This window comes from Aotus nancymaae, unplaced genomic scaffold, assembly GCF_030222135.1.
Source record: "Aotus nancymaae isolate 86718 unplaced genomic scaffold, 86718_ANA_hifiasm-v0.15.2.pri h1tg000022l_1, whole genome shotgun sequence".
Lineage (NCBI taxonomy): Eukaryota > Metazoa > Chordata > Mammalia > Primates > Aotidae > Aotus > Aotus nancymaae.
This window is the reverse complement of record NW_026988435.1, coordinates 25,748,700-25,768,463: the sequence shown is the minus strand read 5'-3', so window position 1 is coordinate 25,768,463 and position 19,764 is coordinate 25,748,700. Positions and strand designations below refer to the sequence as shown.

Here is a 19,764-nt window from a genome sequence, read left to right as displayed (position 1 = left end):
AGGCATGAATTTGCCCTGAGATCCCTACATTGCTAAATCCTAGTCTAGAGCTTAAAGCTTCTCAAAATAGCTGTTGAATATTTAGGGTCAAACATTCCAATTTCCACAATTAGACACATAGATTCAGATTTTTTAAAACTGCAATAGTATTAGAACATATAACTTAGGGAGTTACCAAAATACTAACTGTCGGAAATAGTGGTGACTTCCTCATTATGATACAACCAGCTGACAGCAGGCGCAGGTGAACTGCTAACTCGGCAAACCACTTCCGCATCTTCTCCTTGTTTGAATTCTTGTGGAGACACCACTTCTCTGAAAGTGAGTTTTTCTGTATCAACAAAAAGAAATCACAAATCACAAAAGTATCATTGCTTATTTCTCCTAATAACATAATCCAAACTTTATTGATACTATAATAAAATAATTAGGAAAACCTAGATACTTTAAAATCTTAAATTAGATAACCAAATTCTTCTCCCTAATACCTTTCTATCTCACTGAGAATAAAATCCAAAGATCTTTCAATGCCATAAAAGGTTCTATATAAACTGGAGTTCATCTCCACAACTTCAATCCAAATTTCGTTTCTCTCTTCTTAGTCACTGTGATCCAGGAAAACTGTGTTCTTTGAGGTTCCTTGAACATTCCAGGTTCATTCTCACCACAGGGCACTTGCACCCCTTCCAATTCATTCAGATTCTTATCCAACATGCCTATACAAAATTGCAATATTGCTTTCCATTTCAAGGTTCCCTATCTCTCTACCCCACATAATTTATTTTCCATAGAATCCCATAGCATGTTTATCTAGCATCTATCTATTTGTTTCAGCTTATTGTCTATCTCTGGCTGGGACTCAGAATTATATTTGATATACACCCAATAAGTGTCTGGAATGAATGAATGAACATTAATATTTATGCTTGATGAGAAATTCTCATAGAAGTAATGCATTCTTCTTGCAATTTCTTTTTTTTTTTTTTTTTACCTTTGTAAATGAAATGTCAGGGCTCTTCTTCTGCATCATTTAAAATAAAAAGTATTTCCAAATACTACATCAATAAAATGGCCATTTCAATTTAATTATTTGCTATTATGAAATAGATACTGCAGTGTTTTACATGAATTAGGAAAGTATCATTCCTCCAGAAACTTAGAATCAAATAGGAGGAAAAAATTCCAAATCAGGAAACATAAGAGCAACAATGCGCCCACAAAATGCTCTGGTCATCAAACAGGAAGCCCTACTGTGGGGAAGTTCTGACTGTTTTTCACATCCTATTTCTAAAATAATAAACAAGACACAAAACTACAGATATGAGATGATTTAAGAGCTTGCATTCCAAAAGTATATATAATTTATCATTGGTAGAAATGCTAACTACATATAAATTGTAAAGCGTTACGCTAAGTACTTTCTGCAATATTATTTAAGGTAGCACTCAAATAAACTCCATATATGACATAGGTACCATTATTATCCTCATTTTATATGTGAGGAAACTAAAGACAGAGAGGTTACATGATTTGCTCCAGATCCCAAAAGTAATTGGGATAGCTTGCTTTAAAACATAGGAGTCAACAGATTTCAAAGTTACTAAACAGGTTAATGATTCCTAAATATGAGGAGGAGAAAGGAACATAGAAAGAAATCCATCTGAGGACACAAAATGAAGTGCAAATGTGGAAAACCTTGCTAATAAAAACACTTCCTTGTAAAGAATCCTGGCTCGATATTACAGTCTATGAGACTAGTTTCAACTTTCTCTCTGACTACTCCTGCTCACTGACCCTTCCCCAAATTCTCATTCTAAAACGGTCAGCGCTGTCATGCATTTTCATTTGTTCTAATCATGACCTTTTATTTTACAGTGAAAAATAACCATTGAATGAATATCATACCATTAAATAAACCACTATTCTCTATTTACCCAGCGAATTCTTAATGGCTTTAAAAATGAAAACATTTTAATTAATAGTGTTTAACAAACAGAAACAATGCCATATATATATTTATAACCACTTATTACCTGATATCTATTCTATTCTAAGATGCACTCTGGTAAAACATAAATAAACTGGTATTCAGTTTCAATGTACATATTTCTTAATGAGTGGTAAGTTTTAGTATTACACATATTTTATTTTGTTTAAATTATTTATAAGCAAATAAAATTTAATACACTAAACCATACAAATACACGACTTACGGTAAATTTCCAAAACTACCGTAGCTTCTTGTGTCTGTCCTTTGGCATCTGTTGCTTGACAACGATATATCCCTGCATCTTCTATATTTGCGTTGTAGATGGTTAACCGTGACCTAACACCTTCCTTTTGCACCACTACCCTCTGTGTTGAAATTATCTTCTCTCCTTGAGGATTATACCAATCTATACTTTCAGGTTCACCAATTGCTGCAAGGAGCCATGGAAAAGAAAGGTTTGAAAATATGTTATAAATGTTTGTTGAACACTAGAATTTACTATTTAATAGTTATATATATATATATATGTATGTATGTTATTGCACTTTAGGTTCTGGGTTACATGTGCAGAACATGCAAGATTGTTGCATAGGTACATACATGGCAATGTAGTTTGCTGCCTCCATACCCTTGTCACCTTATCTGGCATTTCTCCTCATGTTATCCCTCCCTAATTTTAACAATCTAGGAAAAAAATGTATGTAAGAAACTGGAAATCTGAGAATCTTACAAAACTTAAAGTAAACATAAATGTCAGCGTAAATGTTCATCTTTGCTTATCCAACGTGGAGGATTCCCTCTTGAGTAAGGAATACCCGCAAATTTCATAGCAAACTTCCTGCATAGTATTTATGCTATGATTGTTTAAATTTTCCCTTAGTAAACAATGTATTATTACATTTAAGTACTGAAACTGCCTTGACCACTGGGCCAGACATAAATCCCACTTATAAATAATATCTGAACAGAACCACAATTACTAATATGATTTCACTTGCTCAATTGCCTTTGCTAGGGTCAGGAGATAACACTTATACCTTGATAATGCCCAGTTTACAAAAATGTAAATCTATCACAAAACAAAGTTTGGCCTTTGATAATAATACTAAATTTGGAATTAATTCCCTAGTTGCTAAACTTGAATAGATAAGGCCAATGAGCATTTTTATAATGATGTCCTAATCTCTTTTCCCCAGTGAAATGAGTAGTTTCACTATTTTAATCTAAAACTGCTATTTAATCATATGATACTGACAATGCATTGAAATGATACTTACACTTCTAGGTAATTACAAGCAAATCATTACAGGGTAAACATTTACTTAAGTTTTCCAATTCAGAATTTAGGTTATTATCCTCTTTCGAAAAGCTTAAGATTTCTGTGTTTGCTTTTAGTCACCAAAAGGATGCATTTCACCTAATTGCTTGAGATATCATTTATGGAAGCAGCATACACTATTAATTCAAAAGTATCGGTGGGGAAACGTATAAGTCAACTAACATCTGCAGGACCTCTTTGAAGAAAATTATTCCTTCTCATTTTTCCTAAGAAATGGTTTTAGAAACAAATTATCCGTCTTTCTATAACAAATTAGACATGCTTGAGTAAAAGTATGAAAGAAAGTTTAGTGAATCTTAAATAGATCTTAGTTACGTTATCTTCAGCTTTTTCTAAACAAACCATAAAACCATAGTTGCTACAAAGTAATGTATTTGCAGAGGGAGGAATATGTTTTATTTAATTCCTCCCTCTATGTAGAAGTTATAAAATATAATTTAAATGTTCATCTCTTTAAATTTGAATAATACAAAATAATATTTTATATAGTAAGTTAAATAGGATATTCTGATAAATATTTTGAACCTTTTCATTTTTAATATGAAAGAACATATTATTTTTATTTATACTTTATTGTGGATTTTCATAAATCAGTTATAATTATTTTCTTTCAGGCATCTCTGACAAATAATAATTTCTATCAAAACTTTCCATATTGATAAGACTGGACTATTGTATAGATTATTATAAATAGCATTGAACTTTTTATTTTCCTAAAATGTAGTTACAACAATTAATTTTCTGTATGACACACTTCTTTAGCTCTTTGAGGATGTACCATCCTTTTAGTTCAAATTTAAGATATTTATTTTATTTTAGATTCCATATTTATAAGTTGTCTGGAAATTTTAGAGGTATATCTAGGTAGTCAGCATTATAGTAGAAAAATACATACAAGCATAGTGACTTGCATGGTTTTCCCATATCTTTATTTTTAGAATCTTGTTTTACTACTATATTTAATATAAATAAGACTACTTCCAATACTACAGGAAAGCTCTAGGTGATACATCTTTATATAAAAGAAAAAAAATGCTTACTCAGTTTACATTCTTATTAAGAGCAAAACTCATCACCAATTAAATGGTCTTAATTCATTTTAAAATATGTCTTAATTTGAAGTATGTAATATATACAGGCAATTAGTCTGTACAATATATTTCATAGTGATAGACAAATACATAAAAAATACTACACTTTCATTTTATTTTCAAAATTCATTTTTCAAACAATTTTATTATTCTGTCATTATACAAAACAATTCAGTGTGTTTTAATTTATGAAGATATGAATAAAATATGGATGGGGTTTAGAAACAGTGACTTATATGCTTGTTTCAAATTCTGCTGGCATAATATGTGACGCTGAATCAATCTTTCCCCACTCTCTGATTTTTTCATGTGTCAATATACAAATACATGTATTAACATATCTATCAATCACACTTTTAAGAAGGAAATTGTATAAAGAATCAAGGGCTCTATTTATGTTCTAATAAAATATGATATTTTATACATATATACTCTGAATATAATTTATAAAATGTTATAACTATACCTCTATTTTTATTAATTTGAATATTAATTTAAACAAGTCATGTCATTCTCAAGACAATTTTTAGAATGCATTTTATGTTTCCAGTGTCTATTTCAATCCAGTTTTAAATTGATTTAGTGTAATCAAGACTAGAAACAATTCTAAAATTGTCTCATAACCAATTTTAGCACCAAGGTTTTACATTCTTTAGATACATCATATTTGAGTATGAAGACTTGTATTTCTATAAATGAACATATTGAATCTAAATAAATAATGGACTCATTTATCAGTTCTATAATATGCTCAATTAAACTTTGATGCTGAAATATTTAACAGTCTTCTGAAAGAACACCATATGTGTATTATTATACTGAATGAGGCCCATAAAATATGCCATAAGTATCATGGAATATGATTCTTTCAATTGTCATAAAACTGGCCAAAGGTTTCCTGATTAAAAAACTATCTAGAATATTAGAATAATTTTTTATCCTAATATTTTCATTCAAGTATAACTATAGTGCAATATGCCATATCAAATTTATTCATTGCATATTTACAAAAATAGTTCAGTTATAATCTTTACATTTATCCTAATTTTACTATTTATACTGAAATAATATTTAAAATTATTTAAGTTATTATCAGGTATAATGCATACATAAATTATTTTCAAAATAAATTATCTGGATCAGCAGTCAAAATTAACAATTTGAATTAAATTAACAAAAATAAAATTCGTATAATTTAATATGCAAGTTACAGTTATTAACACCTTTCCAAGCATTATAAACCCAAGGATGGCCAGGCACAATGGCTCACGTCTGTAATCCCAGCACTTTGGGAGGCCAAGTTGGGTGGATTACTTGAGGTCAGGTGTTTGAGACCAGCCCAACCAACATACTGAAATCCTGTCTCTACTTAAAAAAAAAATGCAAAAATAAGCCAGGTGTGGTGGTGTGCCCCTGTAGTCCCAGCTCCTCAGGAGGCCAAGACAGCAGAATGACTTGAACCCAGAAGGAGGAGGTTGCAGTTAGTGGTCATCATACCACTGCCCTCCAGCTTGGGCGACAGAGTGAGATCCCATCTCAAAAAACAAACAAACAAACAAAAAACCCAACAATATGACGAGATGTAGAGCATTGAGTTTTTAACTAGCTAAATTTACCTAACGTATTTTATTAATATTTTAACAGAAACCAAGTTACCAGAGGATATTTATAGAAATACGTACCTGTACATGTGAAGAATTTAGATTCACCCACACTAAGCTCTACTTTGCTAAGTGAAATTGTCACTTGAAGAAGAGCTGGAAAAAAAAATTGAGAAACAATTAACGGTGATTTTTAAACATGAAATCTAAGATTTTAATGCATGACGTCTAAACCACATGGTCCAAATGCTGATTATTTTCCCCCAATTTTTATTACCTATAAAGAAAAATGAAAGTTTTATAAAACATGATCTACCATTATACATATTAATTTATTATGGATTTAATAATCAGACTAAATACAGCATTTATTTAAGCTGATAGTTTGAAATTCTGTTAGTCAAGTAAGTGAACAAATTCACACTCAGACAATCTGTTCCTTATTCAGAGATTAGGTCTTACATGTACAACCACACTGGGCAATGACTAAGTTAGCCCAACAGTTTAAATTCTCTACTATCATTACAACAACTACACACACACACACACACACACACACAAAATTAACCACATTTTGACACCTACTGAAAAATGTCTGTGAAGGCAGGCATACACAGGAAAGAAAGCACTGCACAGAGTAAGATGAAGAAGCACTGATTTTCACAAGACCAATATATTAAGTGAAGGATCCAGGACAATAAAATACAGGAGATGCCTGATATTTTAAATAAGTTTTCTGTAAAATTTAATACCTAATGTAGATGACGGGGTGATGGATGCAGCAAACCACCATGGCACGTGTTTACCTATATAACAAACCTGCACGTTCTGAACATGTATCCCAGAACTTAAAGTATAACTTCAAAAAGAAAAATCATTCTTAATAACCCAGAAAAAAAGAAATAAAATACCTGAATACCTAGAATTTTAGAAGATATGCAAAGTGTTGTTTTAATATGAATTGACATATTTCTAATAATATGGTAGAAAAGAGAACATGACCACTTCCCAAACTCAGTTTCACCTTCCATGCATTCAAATATATGTAGTTGAGATTTTTGTAAAGTTACAAAACTATAAGAGATAAATAAAGGAAGATCTGAAACCAGAGTACAAAACTGCACTGGGAATTTATTGATCATAGTAACTAAAATGCTTATTTCAGTGAAACACAGAGACAGGATCCATGTTTGCCCAGAACAACAGGGTGCTATAGAACACCAGATAACTCTGAACTGGAATGAGATTTACCATCAAAGGAGGGTATAAAATCAACCAACCCAATGGTGAAGGGACACGACAAGGAAACCTGCCTCCCCCAAGCTAGGGAAGGAAAAAATATTTCTCATTAGATTAACCAGAAGTTTGCCATATCCCATGTTTGGGATTTTAATTATAAATGTGTTCTTTGGAAAATCGCAACCCAAGAAAAACTAAAAAAGCAGTCTCACAAGTAGGGCTGACAGCTAAGTGGCAAAAGCAATCACAAAAACCATTCAGAAGAACCGTATCATCAGCCCAGATTGCCCAATAATTTCATAAATGAGGCTTTCTTCAATCTAGAGTTATCTCTGACATTATAAAACACACGGTGAAATAAGGGAAATTATAATTATAATTATGTGTCTTTTCTTTTATTTCTTCCCTTTATTTTCTTCTTTTAGATCTTATTTCCCCTTAAACTGTACTTTCTCTAAATCTAATCTTGCAATCTTCAACCTGCAGTTAACATTAGCATACTTTAATTTCAAATTTTCTATGTGCAAACCAAACACATTCTTCTAACATCAAAATTTGCTCACTGTTCACTATCCCATTTTTAGTCACCATCAATCAATTTCCAAGCATTACCAATATAATCTATTTGTATGCATATTTTTAATTTTTAGATACATGCACTCATTAATTTTATTCTAATATATTTCATCTGCCAGCATATTTCTTTTTCTCACTTTTGCCTCTTTAATCTCTTTTCCTTCTAATGTACTTCTCAATGTATAAACTGCATGCACATGTTTCTAAAACTATGTTTAATTTCACTCTTCTGCTCAAAAATCTTCAAAGTAGATTTAATTTGTCCCTTACCACACAAATTTTAATTGGGAGAAAACTTACTTTTCCCAGTTTATTGGCTATTTCTTATTTCCAATGCTTCTGCAGGTATGATCACCTAGGATTCACTCTTTCTCCTCTCCCTAACTGACTCACTTAAGTGGAATGAGTCACTTGAGTCATTGTGAGCAGTGCACAATGCACTTGCTCATTGTGCATCATTTGCCCAAACTGTTTTGTCTGTTCTAATCTGTTTTTTTTTTTTTTTTTTTACAACTCCTCATGGCTTCCTACTTTCTATCTTCAAAGAAAACATAAAATATCATTAACTTTACTAAACAGTGTGTGATAGGTAAATATAAGTGAGGGCTCATTCATCAAAATTTTATTTCTCCTAAACTAATAATACATGAAAAAATGGCAGAATAATTGACACTTAACAACAGCTTATTTTGTGCTATGCACAGAACACCAACTGTATTAACAACATATAATTTTAAAGTGACTTCATTTAAGGATATCAGAGCAGCTAAGAAATGTGTGCTAATTATTACATAATGCCTACCACTGACCTTCTGAGTAAATTTGCTTTTGTAAGGAAGGGTTTTATGCAGCCATCAAAAATGATGAGTTCGCGTCCTTCGTAGGGACATGGATGAACCTGGAAACCATTATTCTCAGCCAACTGACACAAGAACACAAAATCAAACACCGCATGTTCTCACTCATAGGTGGGTGTTGAACAATGAGAACACATGGACACAGGGAGGGGAGCACTACACACTGGGGTCTGTTGGGAGGAAATAGGAGAGGGACAGTGGGGGATGGGGAGTTGGGGAGAGAGAGCACGGGGAGAAATGCCAGATATAGGTGAAGGGGAGGAAGGCAGCAAATCACACTGCCACATATGCACCTATGCAACAATCTTGCATGTTCTTCACATGTACCCCAAAACCTAAAATGCAATAAAAATTAAAAAAAAATTAAAAAAAAATCAGAATTTGAAAGATGTCGGAATTTGAAAATTCATATACAGTTCTGAAAATGTTGATACTGATTTGTTGATCTATTGGAAAAATAGCATGAATTCATTTTAATAAAATAAAATTGACTATGAAATTAATTTATATTGGAACATCTGGTTAATTTTCCTTTAGTACAAATTCATATATTAATTAAGCCATATTACTAACAGACATTTTGGTGAATGGGCACAATTATTTATTTCATTGCTATATATATTTCAAATATATAGAGAAAACATCAATCTCTAGTTTACTACATTTCCCAAAGACCAGATTTGCTCTAATTGAACTACATATATACATTAAAACGTCTGCATATTAGTAAAATTCTACAGAACTAAAATTTAAGGTCATGCCTTAATCATTGTTTTAGTGGCTGATTTTTGGCCCAAATCAAAATAATGTAGGTGATGAGTTTATCACCTACAGCAGTTAGAAGAAATCTAAATGGTTTCTCAATGTCAAAAAGTTATGTTTGCAGAAAACTGGACAAAATAAAACATTTTATAGCTATCAATAAATACTATCACAAATTCTTAAAGTAAGGAAAAGTTATAAACCCAAGGACTCAGAAGTAAATGCATGACGAATATATGTCTTTTGTGAATAATTCCGAAAGAATTGTATGTAATAACAATCTTAAAAGTAGAGTTAGGTAAATTCAAAACTATGTAGTATACTTATAAGTAATTATTAACTATATTTATTTTGCAAATCCTCCTTCTAAATACTATCATACTCAAAAATAGTAAGAAATACTTTTTAATTTCAAGGGGTTTAAGATGTATTTGGGAGGACTCTGGGGCTACATAAAATTATGTAAAATAAAATAAGATGGAGTGTATCAATTTTGGCCATTATAAAATTTATGATCAAGAAGGCTTTATAGAGGACAATAAAATATAAAAAGATTTTAAAAATGGCATAGATAATGTTATAAAAAATGGAAAAGAGTAAGGGCTTTTCACATTGGGTAAGACAAAAGTGTTCAAAGAACATTTAGGAAATTAGTAGATCAGTATGGATGAGGTTCATCTCATCTGGAATATTGTTGACATATTGGAAAAATGTCTGAAAAAGAATCAGGAGAATATCAACCGCCTTGAATTTCTGTCCATTAATTACTTATAAATAAAAAGTTACCTAATAAAATTGGCATTTAGAAAGATTGGTTGCGAAGTAAAATTACTGACAAATTGAAGGAAGATAAAAACATGAGGATATGTTATGATAAATATATGAGTTGACTGTGGCAAAGAATATGAAAAGGTAGAGAATAGATGTAACAAAAGATTCAAGGTATGTTACATCTGTGATCAATTAAAACATTGGTGATAAAGGAGAATAGTCAAAGATGTTAAGATTTTCTACCTTGATTGACACAAGGGTTACTGATACAACAAAGAATTTCACTGTGAGTGTTTACCTATGATAAAGAGAGGGAGACAGAATTTTGGATATTTCTCATAATCAGCTAATGGAGGGAAAATATAAGGCCACAACTTTACGTTTTAAATGAAGATTATTTCTCAAAATTAAACATAGTCACATTATATCAAAGATAATCATTATCATAAAAGATAAAAACAATATTTATAATTCAAGTAAGTATCCAGAGCAAACAGATATTCAAGAGATTTTTAAAATTATAGTAATATAAATATAATGAATGCATTATCATTTCTAAGTTCCATCAGGGTACCAAGAGCCCTTTGCTGTTTAATACAACATTTTGCAGTGGCATTTAAAATGTGTTTTTCTCCTACTGAGATTTAAAAACTGACAACTGAACCAGTCTTCCAACCGTCTGACACAAAGCCAATTTGATTCACTTAAAAATTCATGAGACATGCAGAGATGACTTAAGACACTGATTAATCTTGGACAACGACTTGCAACATTTTCAACAAGCACTTGTTTATTTTCCTAGGTTTCCACATTAAAAGAGTTAAAAGATTAATATATTTATTAATTATTGAAACTTTCAGAGTATTACTCCTTAAAATGTTCTTATAAATTATTGATTATACCAAATGAATACGATTTTCTCATTGAAACATCTTAAAATGTTATCTACTGTAAGAGAATTATTTACATTATTTAATTATTCTCTCCTTGTAATAGGATTTTTATGACAGTGCATTACAATAGCCTATGTGGGTTATTCAATTCTGAAAGTTGCTACAATGTTAAAAAAATCAGTTATTTTGCATCACTTAGAGAAATTCTCTAATGTCAAACATTTTAGGAAATCTAATGACTATGAATATTTTATTAAAACTATTTTTATTGTTTCTTCCAATTGTAACAAGAAAACAAAGTTAAAAAGATTTTAGTATAGTTCCTCCTTACCTGCATACCTCTTTATATCTGTACTCAAACCTTTTTGATCTTCTAATCCTAAATTAGAAAAATAAATGTCTGTGCTACTAGGTCATCTGAATCCTTCTAGGACTAACTGATTAGACTTCTTGTGCTTCTTTTTCTATAGCCCTTTTCCTGTCAAGCTATGCACACTCTTCGATCATTTTCATCCTAAACAAGAAATAATAATAAATTTTAAAACTAAAAGAGAAAATATAACAAAATAACCAAATAATATTTAAAAATTCTCTTCCTAACCCTCTCTCAAATTAATGCAAAATATCCTACTTGTCATTAAATTACTCTTTTAAGTCCAGGCGCGGTGGCTCACGCCTGTAATCCTAGCACTTTGGGAGGCCGAGGCGGGTGGATCACGAGGTCAAGAGATCAAGACCATCCTGGTCAACATGGTGAACCCCATCTCTACTAAAAATACAAAAAATTAGCTGGGCATGGTGGCGCGTGCCTGTAATCCCAGCTACTCAGGAGGCTGAGGCAGGAGAATTGCCTGAACCCAGGAGGCGGAGGTTGCGGTGAGCTGAGATCGTGCCATTGCACTCCAGCCTGGGTAACAAGAGCGAAACTCCGTCTCAAAAAAAAAAAAAATTACTTTTTTAAAAAACGAACTTTCTAGTACCTATTCTTTATTTTTTATTCTGTTCTCTCCATTCTACGAATAAGCTTAGTATCCTTAAGATCAACCATAATCTAATTTTCAAATCCAAGTTCTCATTTTTATTTGACTTAATGGAAAATGAGAGGCCAACTACTTTGTTCTTTAACCCTCCTGTTTCCCGACACCTACATATTTATACTTTGATCCCTTTCCTGACTATTCTTATATTAGTAAGAATAGTATGTACTATAGTTTATATTAGTACCTAGCATCTCTTCTACCATGTTTCCCTTAAATATTTGATTCTTAGCCATATCTTCTTTGTTTTCTTCTCTTGGTGTTCTATCTTCCTGTACTACAAACACATATAATATTTACTATGCATACCCATAATAACTAATTTATTCCTCAAACATTTATGTCAAGTATATACTATTTTCACTTCTATCTTAGAGATGAGAAGGCTGAGACAAAGGATTGTGTCATTGCTTCTGGTCCCTCAGCCAATACACGTGAAACCAGATTTGAATCCAGCCATTTGCTTGGTCCTTCTTGAGCACTTGAGACTCAGCTTCTATATGGTTACCATCTCCTTATTCCCTTTTCTATATTTTAATTAGTGTGTGTGTGTGTGTGTGTGTGTGTGCACGTGTGTGTGTGAATACATGTCCGTATTATCACTTTGGAGTCTGGAGACATATTTGCTAATATATTAAATACCATATTGCTTTGAAAAATTTACATTTCTCAATGTCAGCATATTAAAACTCAAGAACATTCTCTGTCTTACGTCATTCGTTATTACATATCTTCAGTGATATAATTGTTATCCATTGAGCCTATTTACCAGATAATTGAGAAACTTATATGATTATATCTCCTTTTCTCAAATATAACTACTCAAAAAATCCAACTAATTCTTCTTTCAAATGTCCCTTCAATATGCCTCCTTGTTGCATTCTTTCTTAGTTTTAGCATCCTCATTGCTAGGCTGGTCCAGTGAATACTCTGTAAAACTGAGTAAGGTCAGGTATTGAATTTATCAGAAATACCTGAGGAAGTTTTCATGTATTTGTGTGTGTGTATGTGTGTATGTAAGTGTGTGTGTTTTTTCCTGGTATATGTGTGTAGTTTTTCAATTCAGTTTTGGTCTCGTCCCTGGAAATTCTGATTCAATGCATCTGGTGTAGGGCCAATTATTAAGTAATTAATTTCCAGATGCTAACCATTGTTACTCAGGAAGTGGTTGCCAGTCCAATACTAGTGACCTCAATTAGAAGCCTTTTTGTAGTACAGAATCTCAGGTGCCATTTCAGACTAATCACAATCTGTAATTTAAGTTGATTTCAGTGCACATTAAAATGTGATCAGCATTGGGTTGGACTATGGCAGTCTAATATGTCTACAATCTCTAGAACAAATACACTTCCCATTGTATATAAATAAAACTCAAATTCCTTCACACTTGACCATGTAAGCTTTATAACAATATGGACATCACCTGACCTTATTAGAAATTATTTTCAACCAAATCAAAGTAAAACAAACAAAATAGTAAACTATCCGGAAATTTTGCTAAAGGCCCACATTTTTATTACTCTGTTTATTCTTACCTTTTGTTCCTTATTTATTAAAACCCTTTCCTTTTTCTCGACTATGAATATACCTAATCAGTTATACATGAGTACTCCAAATACCCACATTGTCTTCCAAATAGTACGCCAAATAGCCTTTCATTGCCTTCTAAAATCCTGTATACTTTTTCTTACAGCATATAACACATTGCACAGAAATAGCTTGGTAAGAATTACATAACTTTTAATATGCAGAAAACATAAAGAAAATTTAGAGGCATGATATTACCCTATACAAAATAATTTAGTGCTATTTAAGTTAAAATTCATCTAAAATTGAATAAGGCTGCTTGTTTTAGCTTCTGTAGTATTCTCTAGGAGCACTTAACACATACAAAATTTTATTCACACATTTGTCTCTTCACTGGATAATATATTCTTGGAAAATGGTGACAATGTCTTGCCTTATTAATCTTAGTCTATAAATCCAGCACAGGTCTAGAAGAAAATACATACTAAAATATTTGTGCATAAACAAATAGGCACCTTAGCAAAAATTAAATACATTCTTTTTAGATTGTTGTTGGGTTTCAAAGTTGAATCCAATAAAAAACAATTTTAAATCTATTTCATTCTCGGTGGACTTGCTTTATTCAGTAGTGTGTGTGTATTTCATTTCAAACACACATGTCACATAAAAGCTACGAAAACGTCATCTACATAATCAGTACTGAAAAATTAATTGATGTCCAAAATAGGCCATGTGAATAAAAGGGAAAATAAGGTTTAAATAAAAGAACTAAAAGAGAAAATGAGAATATCTGCGTCAAAAAGTGCAGATGTGATGAACTATGGAAGGCCATGATGGTCAGGCAATGTATTATATAATCATTACAAGCTCATCAGTCATCAAGCCACAGAACTGAAAAAAGAAATATTAAACATGTTTGGAAAATCTCCCAAATGTTAAATATGTAGAAACCTAAGCTTATGAAAAACTTAAATTGAAATACATCATACTAAAAAGAAAATGTTTATGAAATGAAGTTTATGCTACCTTGAATATGTTTTTGTTTTGAAAATGGAAAGAAATTATTTTCCTAAAATGCATTCTATTAATTAAATAGCATGCAATACAATTAAGAAGCAAATATAGAAGTCACAACTCCAAACATAATTAAACATTACTGCATAGAAATACCCAGCAATTAGTTTATTAGTAAAAGTAAAATCATTACTTTAATGTTTAAAAACCAGTAAGAAATATGACCACTGTTTTGTTTTAAAGTAAATCCTTTTTTTCTTATATCATTTAATGTAAACAAAAGTAGGAAATATATCTTAATGCCAGTTAGTCTGGGGAATGTTGTACGAGTGATGAGTGAAGCAATCTGTGCTTATGTGTTAGTTAGGCCCTGAGTACATTATGAGACCAGGAACAGGTCACTCATCACTTATTTTGAATGTGATATTTAATTAAAACTAAAATATCTTGAAGAGGAAGCTAATCCCAAATTCTACATCCAATCTAAGTTTATTTCAACAGGCAACACTTAGACATGTAAGTTATTAGCTGCCTTGATGAAGCCAACATAGAACATAGTGTAAGATTTTTTTTATCACCACTAATATTATGCACTAATAAATTAAATGATGGGAGAGTGTTTGCACTATGCCTAATACCTAAGTCTCAAGATGTTTATATCAGTGCTTTGTCGTCCCCAGTGTGGGTAGATTCTCTCCTGATTAAGGTCAGCATAAAACTTGTTTATAAACCTGACAAATCAGAAATCAAATATATCTGTCACATAAATAGTCAGAAGGTTTGCTTAACAGTAAACTTTGATGTACATTGTCAGAAAATGTGAAACCTATCAGGGTACTGCAAATGCTACTACAAAATAATGCAGAAAAAGAGGAAGGCATCTTCTTCCGCATTAGAAAAATAATGTTTTGAATCAGAAGCATTAAAATGAGAGAACAATGAAAAATATTACCTTTAATGTGAGAATATACTAATTTCTTCTGCTCAGTACCAACCATAAAATTACTGTAACATGAACTTTATATTACAGATTCCGAAATATTTCTAAAGGCATATGCTTCTTTAAAATAAACAATTTAGAAAGATTATTACAAGGCATATGTAGGTTTACGATAGCACATGGTAACAGTGATTACTCAAATAAATCGACATCTATAATCAAAGCTATATCCAACAATTTACTCATTAATTAATTGGTTCACTGAAAAGCCATGCATGGACTCACTGAGGAGATGTGCTTGAACTGCTAAAGAAGTTTGCTGTGATGTAGCCATACGAAAAATATTTCACCAGGCTGAAAATTTCCCACTTTTCATAAAATCAACCATTTAAATGTTTAAGTACTAAACAGCAATTCTGTTTCTCAGGCTTCCAATCAATTGTAGGAACTCTTTATATTATAGCCAGTGATATTTATGTTTAGTACCAATACTAAGTATTATGCAAAGAAAACACAGTTTACAAAGGATGTACTCCAAAGTATTCATAGAGATAGGGAAAGAAAGATAAATTTTAAAACTGCAAATAAATTGGAGTGGCTAAATACAGAAAACCTTTTACGTTTTCTCAGTGAAAGTGTTTCAGACATCTCAGAATCTGGATAATTATAGCCTGAATGTGTCTCCAGGATCTCCAGTCTAGTCATCTCAGGTTACACGCGAAGACAGCGTTCAGATTCATCTGTTTCTGAAGGATCCATAGTAAGACTTAAGTGCACCTGTACTTAGAGTGTAATTCCTAGCCTGAATCAACTTTTGAACTCCAAAATACTTGGTGCTGTTTTGTTGATGCTGCTCAAGAATTTAAGTGAAAAGGCAAATTTGGTAACTTCTCAGAACGAAGAAAAAGTTAACCTTGGAGGATTCTTCCAGGTTCGAAGAGGCAACAAACAGTCCACCCCTTCTTCCATGAAGCGGAGTGAATCAGAAGAGAGATAAGAATTATGGGGATATCAGATATATTCTTGTGTACAAAGGCTTCCCAGCTTGGGCTAAAATAACAGTTACAGGTTTTCCACATACTGAGAGGAAGGCTGATAAAAAGAATTGGAGCTCACAATTTTGTGTGCCTATATGAGAGTGTGTGCATGTGAATGTGAATGCATGTGTTTGAAAGACAGAACAGTGTGAAGCAACTCCCAAGATGGTGATCCTGCATCAAAGTAAAACACTGTGGCACAGTAAGTCCAAAAGAGAATCACTGTCATGTTGTTGGGTAAATCTTGGCTCATGTGTGGTGTGGGAAGGTGCAATGTCCAAAAACCCAAATATACTCCATGGAGCAAAATGTAGCTTCAGTCATTAGGCTTGCAGTGAGAAATTCATTGCTGAGACATAAGTGACTGACCTTGAGGTGCAGAGCAGCCAGGAGTGGGACAGAACATGGAGCCGAACTCTGAAAAATCCTTAGCACCAATAGAAACTTAGATGGTGCTGTGGCAGCATCAGGGAGGCCCTTGACTCAGATCTAAGTCATTAGTGTAAACCACATATTCACCAGGAATTTCTCTAAATAAGCAGTTCAAAGAGTCAGAAATTCACAAGAGCTAACAATAGTACAGCTGAGCCAATGAGCAGAATATGAGCATGTATCTAAGGGTCCCACCAGTAGCCACAGCTGTATAAAAGGACATTTTCCCTCCTCACCCAATACACAGATAATATCTCAAGAAGGTATATTAAACCAACAATTAACTGTATAAACTGCAAGAAACAAACATTATGTCTTTAGTACTTTCTTACATAAATTGTGAATATAATACTAGATCTATTATATTTCTAAGAATTTGTGTAAAGAATTTAAATCAGTGTTTGACACACAATAAATAATCAATAAATGTTAAATGCTGCAATAGGAACTCTTCCTCTTAACTTTAGAGGAGCTCACAAAGACAAATGTATGTAATTTTTGTTTCACATAAGAAAATTGCTCCCTATTTGTACACTACTGAGTGGAGATTGCCAATTAAAATTGAATCTACAATTGTTTCCTTCCAAATGAACTGAGAAAATCTTTACACAATCCAAATTTAAACTGAATTTATTTAAGCAAAATTATTTTTCCTGCATTTGATGATGTTGACTGACATACTTAAGATTTCCAGCTCTGGCAAGGTTGTACAACAAGCTGTAGAAGTTATATGCAAATGATACTCAAATGTTCAGATACTCTATTACCCTGATGAGGAATAGGAAATGTAGTGCAAAATTTAAAGTTTTATTCTTATAAAGCAAAATGAAAACAGTCTATTGCCTTAGTAAATATTTGAAGAACATTGTGTATAAAACAAAGCTTATTATAATGTAATAAGTATGCTTGGACTCACCAAGTTTCTCATCAATGCTAAGAAAAATTGTGACAGTGTCAAAAGTTCTTTATTTACATCTAATTCGTATGATAATAAACATAATTAAATGTTAAAATATGGTGTATGCTTCAAATTCGCTCATATGAAAGTATAACTCCTTTCCAAGCTGCTTCCCCTGGTGAGCTGCTGTTTACACATCAGGTATCTCCTTAGTGGGAGAAGGGAGAGAATCAGGAAAAATAACTAATGGGTACCTAGGCTTAATACCTAGGTGATGAAAGATTATGTACAAGGAACTCCCATGACACAAGTTTATCTATGCAACAGAATTGCATAGTTCTCTCTCTTTGTGCTTCCACAGCTCATTTGGGTCACAATTATTTGTTTATATGGCCATATCTCTAATTAGAATGCAATTTTTGCTGAGAAAAGACAATGTTTTATTGAATTTATTAAACCTCAGAGTCATTCTCAGAGGCTGGAACATTGCAGACAACTATTATGCTTCTTAAGTAATGAAGGAATATATCATTGGTTGAATGTATAAAAACACAGTATGTTGAAATCTAAATTTCCCAAATAAAACGATGCAACTCTACTCCCCACTCTGATCCCAGAAAGGGAAGGTTAATTATTTTACTCATATTTTTGAAAGGATTTTTAAAATCAAAAACCTTTATTTAAATATCAGGTTAATAATAAAGGAAGCAAAAATATTTGAATATATTCTAATTGATGCTAAAGAAGGTGACTATTACTGTATCAGTGAGTTCTATGATAGGCTTCAAAACCAAAATAACACCCCCACTTATTCATTAATATTTTTCATTCAATTATTACATCTCATACAACAGAGTTGGTTGTATGAATAATAAAAAATCTTTTATATTTTAATTTTTTTATTATAGATTTGGGGGTTCTGTGTAGGTTTGTTACATGGGTAATTGAGTAATGCTGAAGTTTGGGCTTCTACTGAGCCCATCACCCAAATCGTGAACATAGAGACTAGTACTCAGTAAGGAATTATTCAACACATCCCCTCCCTCTCCTTTTTCCCCATTTTGGAGTCCCGAGTGTTCACCTATATTTCCATGTGTATCCATTGTTTATCTCCCACTTGTAAGTGAGATATGTGGCATTTGTTTTTCTGCTTCTGAGTTATTTCACATAAAATAATGGCCCCTAGCTCTATGTTACTGTGAAGGACATGACTGCATTATTTTGATGTCTGTGTAGTATTCAAATATATGCATATATATTTATACACACACACACACTTATGCCAAAGATCATAGTAAAATGTGATATGTATGTATATACTGTAATACACTGTTGACTGATGCTAAGGTTGATTCCATAACTTTTCTATTGTGAATAGTGCTATCATAAACATACAAGTGCAGGTGTCATTTTGAAAAAGTGATTTATTTTCCTTTGGGTAGATACTTAGTAAAGTGATTTCTAGGTCAAATGTTAGTTCTATTTTTAGCTTTTTGAGAAATCTCCAGACTGTTTTCCATTGTGGTTGAACTAATTTACACTCCCACTGATGATGTTTAAGCATTTCCTTTTTGTCTCAGTCTCACCAATATCCCTTACTTTTTGGCCTTCCAATAATAGCCATTCTGGTTGGTGTCAAATGTTATTGCCTTGTGGTTTTAATTTGTATTTCTCTGATGATTACTGATATTTAGCATTTATTCATATCTTTCTTGGCCACTTGTATGTCTTCTTTTAAGGAGTATTTGTTTATTTCCTTT

At 32.0% G+C, this 19,764-nt stretch overlaps 1 protein-coding gene across 2 annotated transcripts in view; it reads right to left on the bottom strand.

Annotated features, from left to right (window-relative positions):
- NCAM2 (neural cell adhesion molecule 2) overlaps positions 1-19,764 on the bottom strand; it is a 532,134-nt gene that overhangs the window by 240,725 nt on the left and 271,645 nt on the right. For both annotated transcript variants that reach the window (XM_012475013.3, XM_012475014.3), the window contains exons 2-4: positions 6,103-6,177; positions 2,214-2,420; positions 188-331 (exon numbers count right to left, since the gene is read on the bottom strand). In XM_012475013.3, coding sequence (XP_012330436.2) covers positions 188-331; positions 2,214-2,420; positions 6,103-6,177 — 426 coding nt within the window. The remainder of the gene's footprint in view (positions 1-187; positions 332-2,213; positions 2,421-6,102; positions 6,178-19,764) is intronic.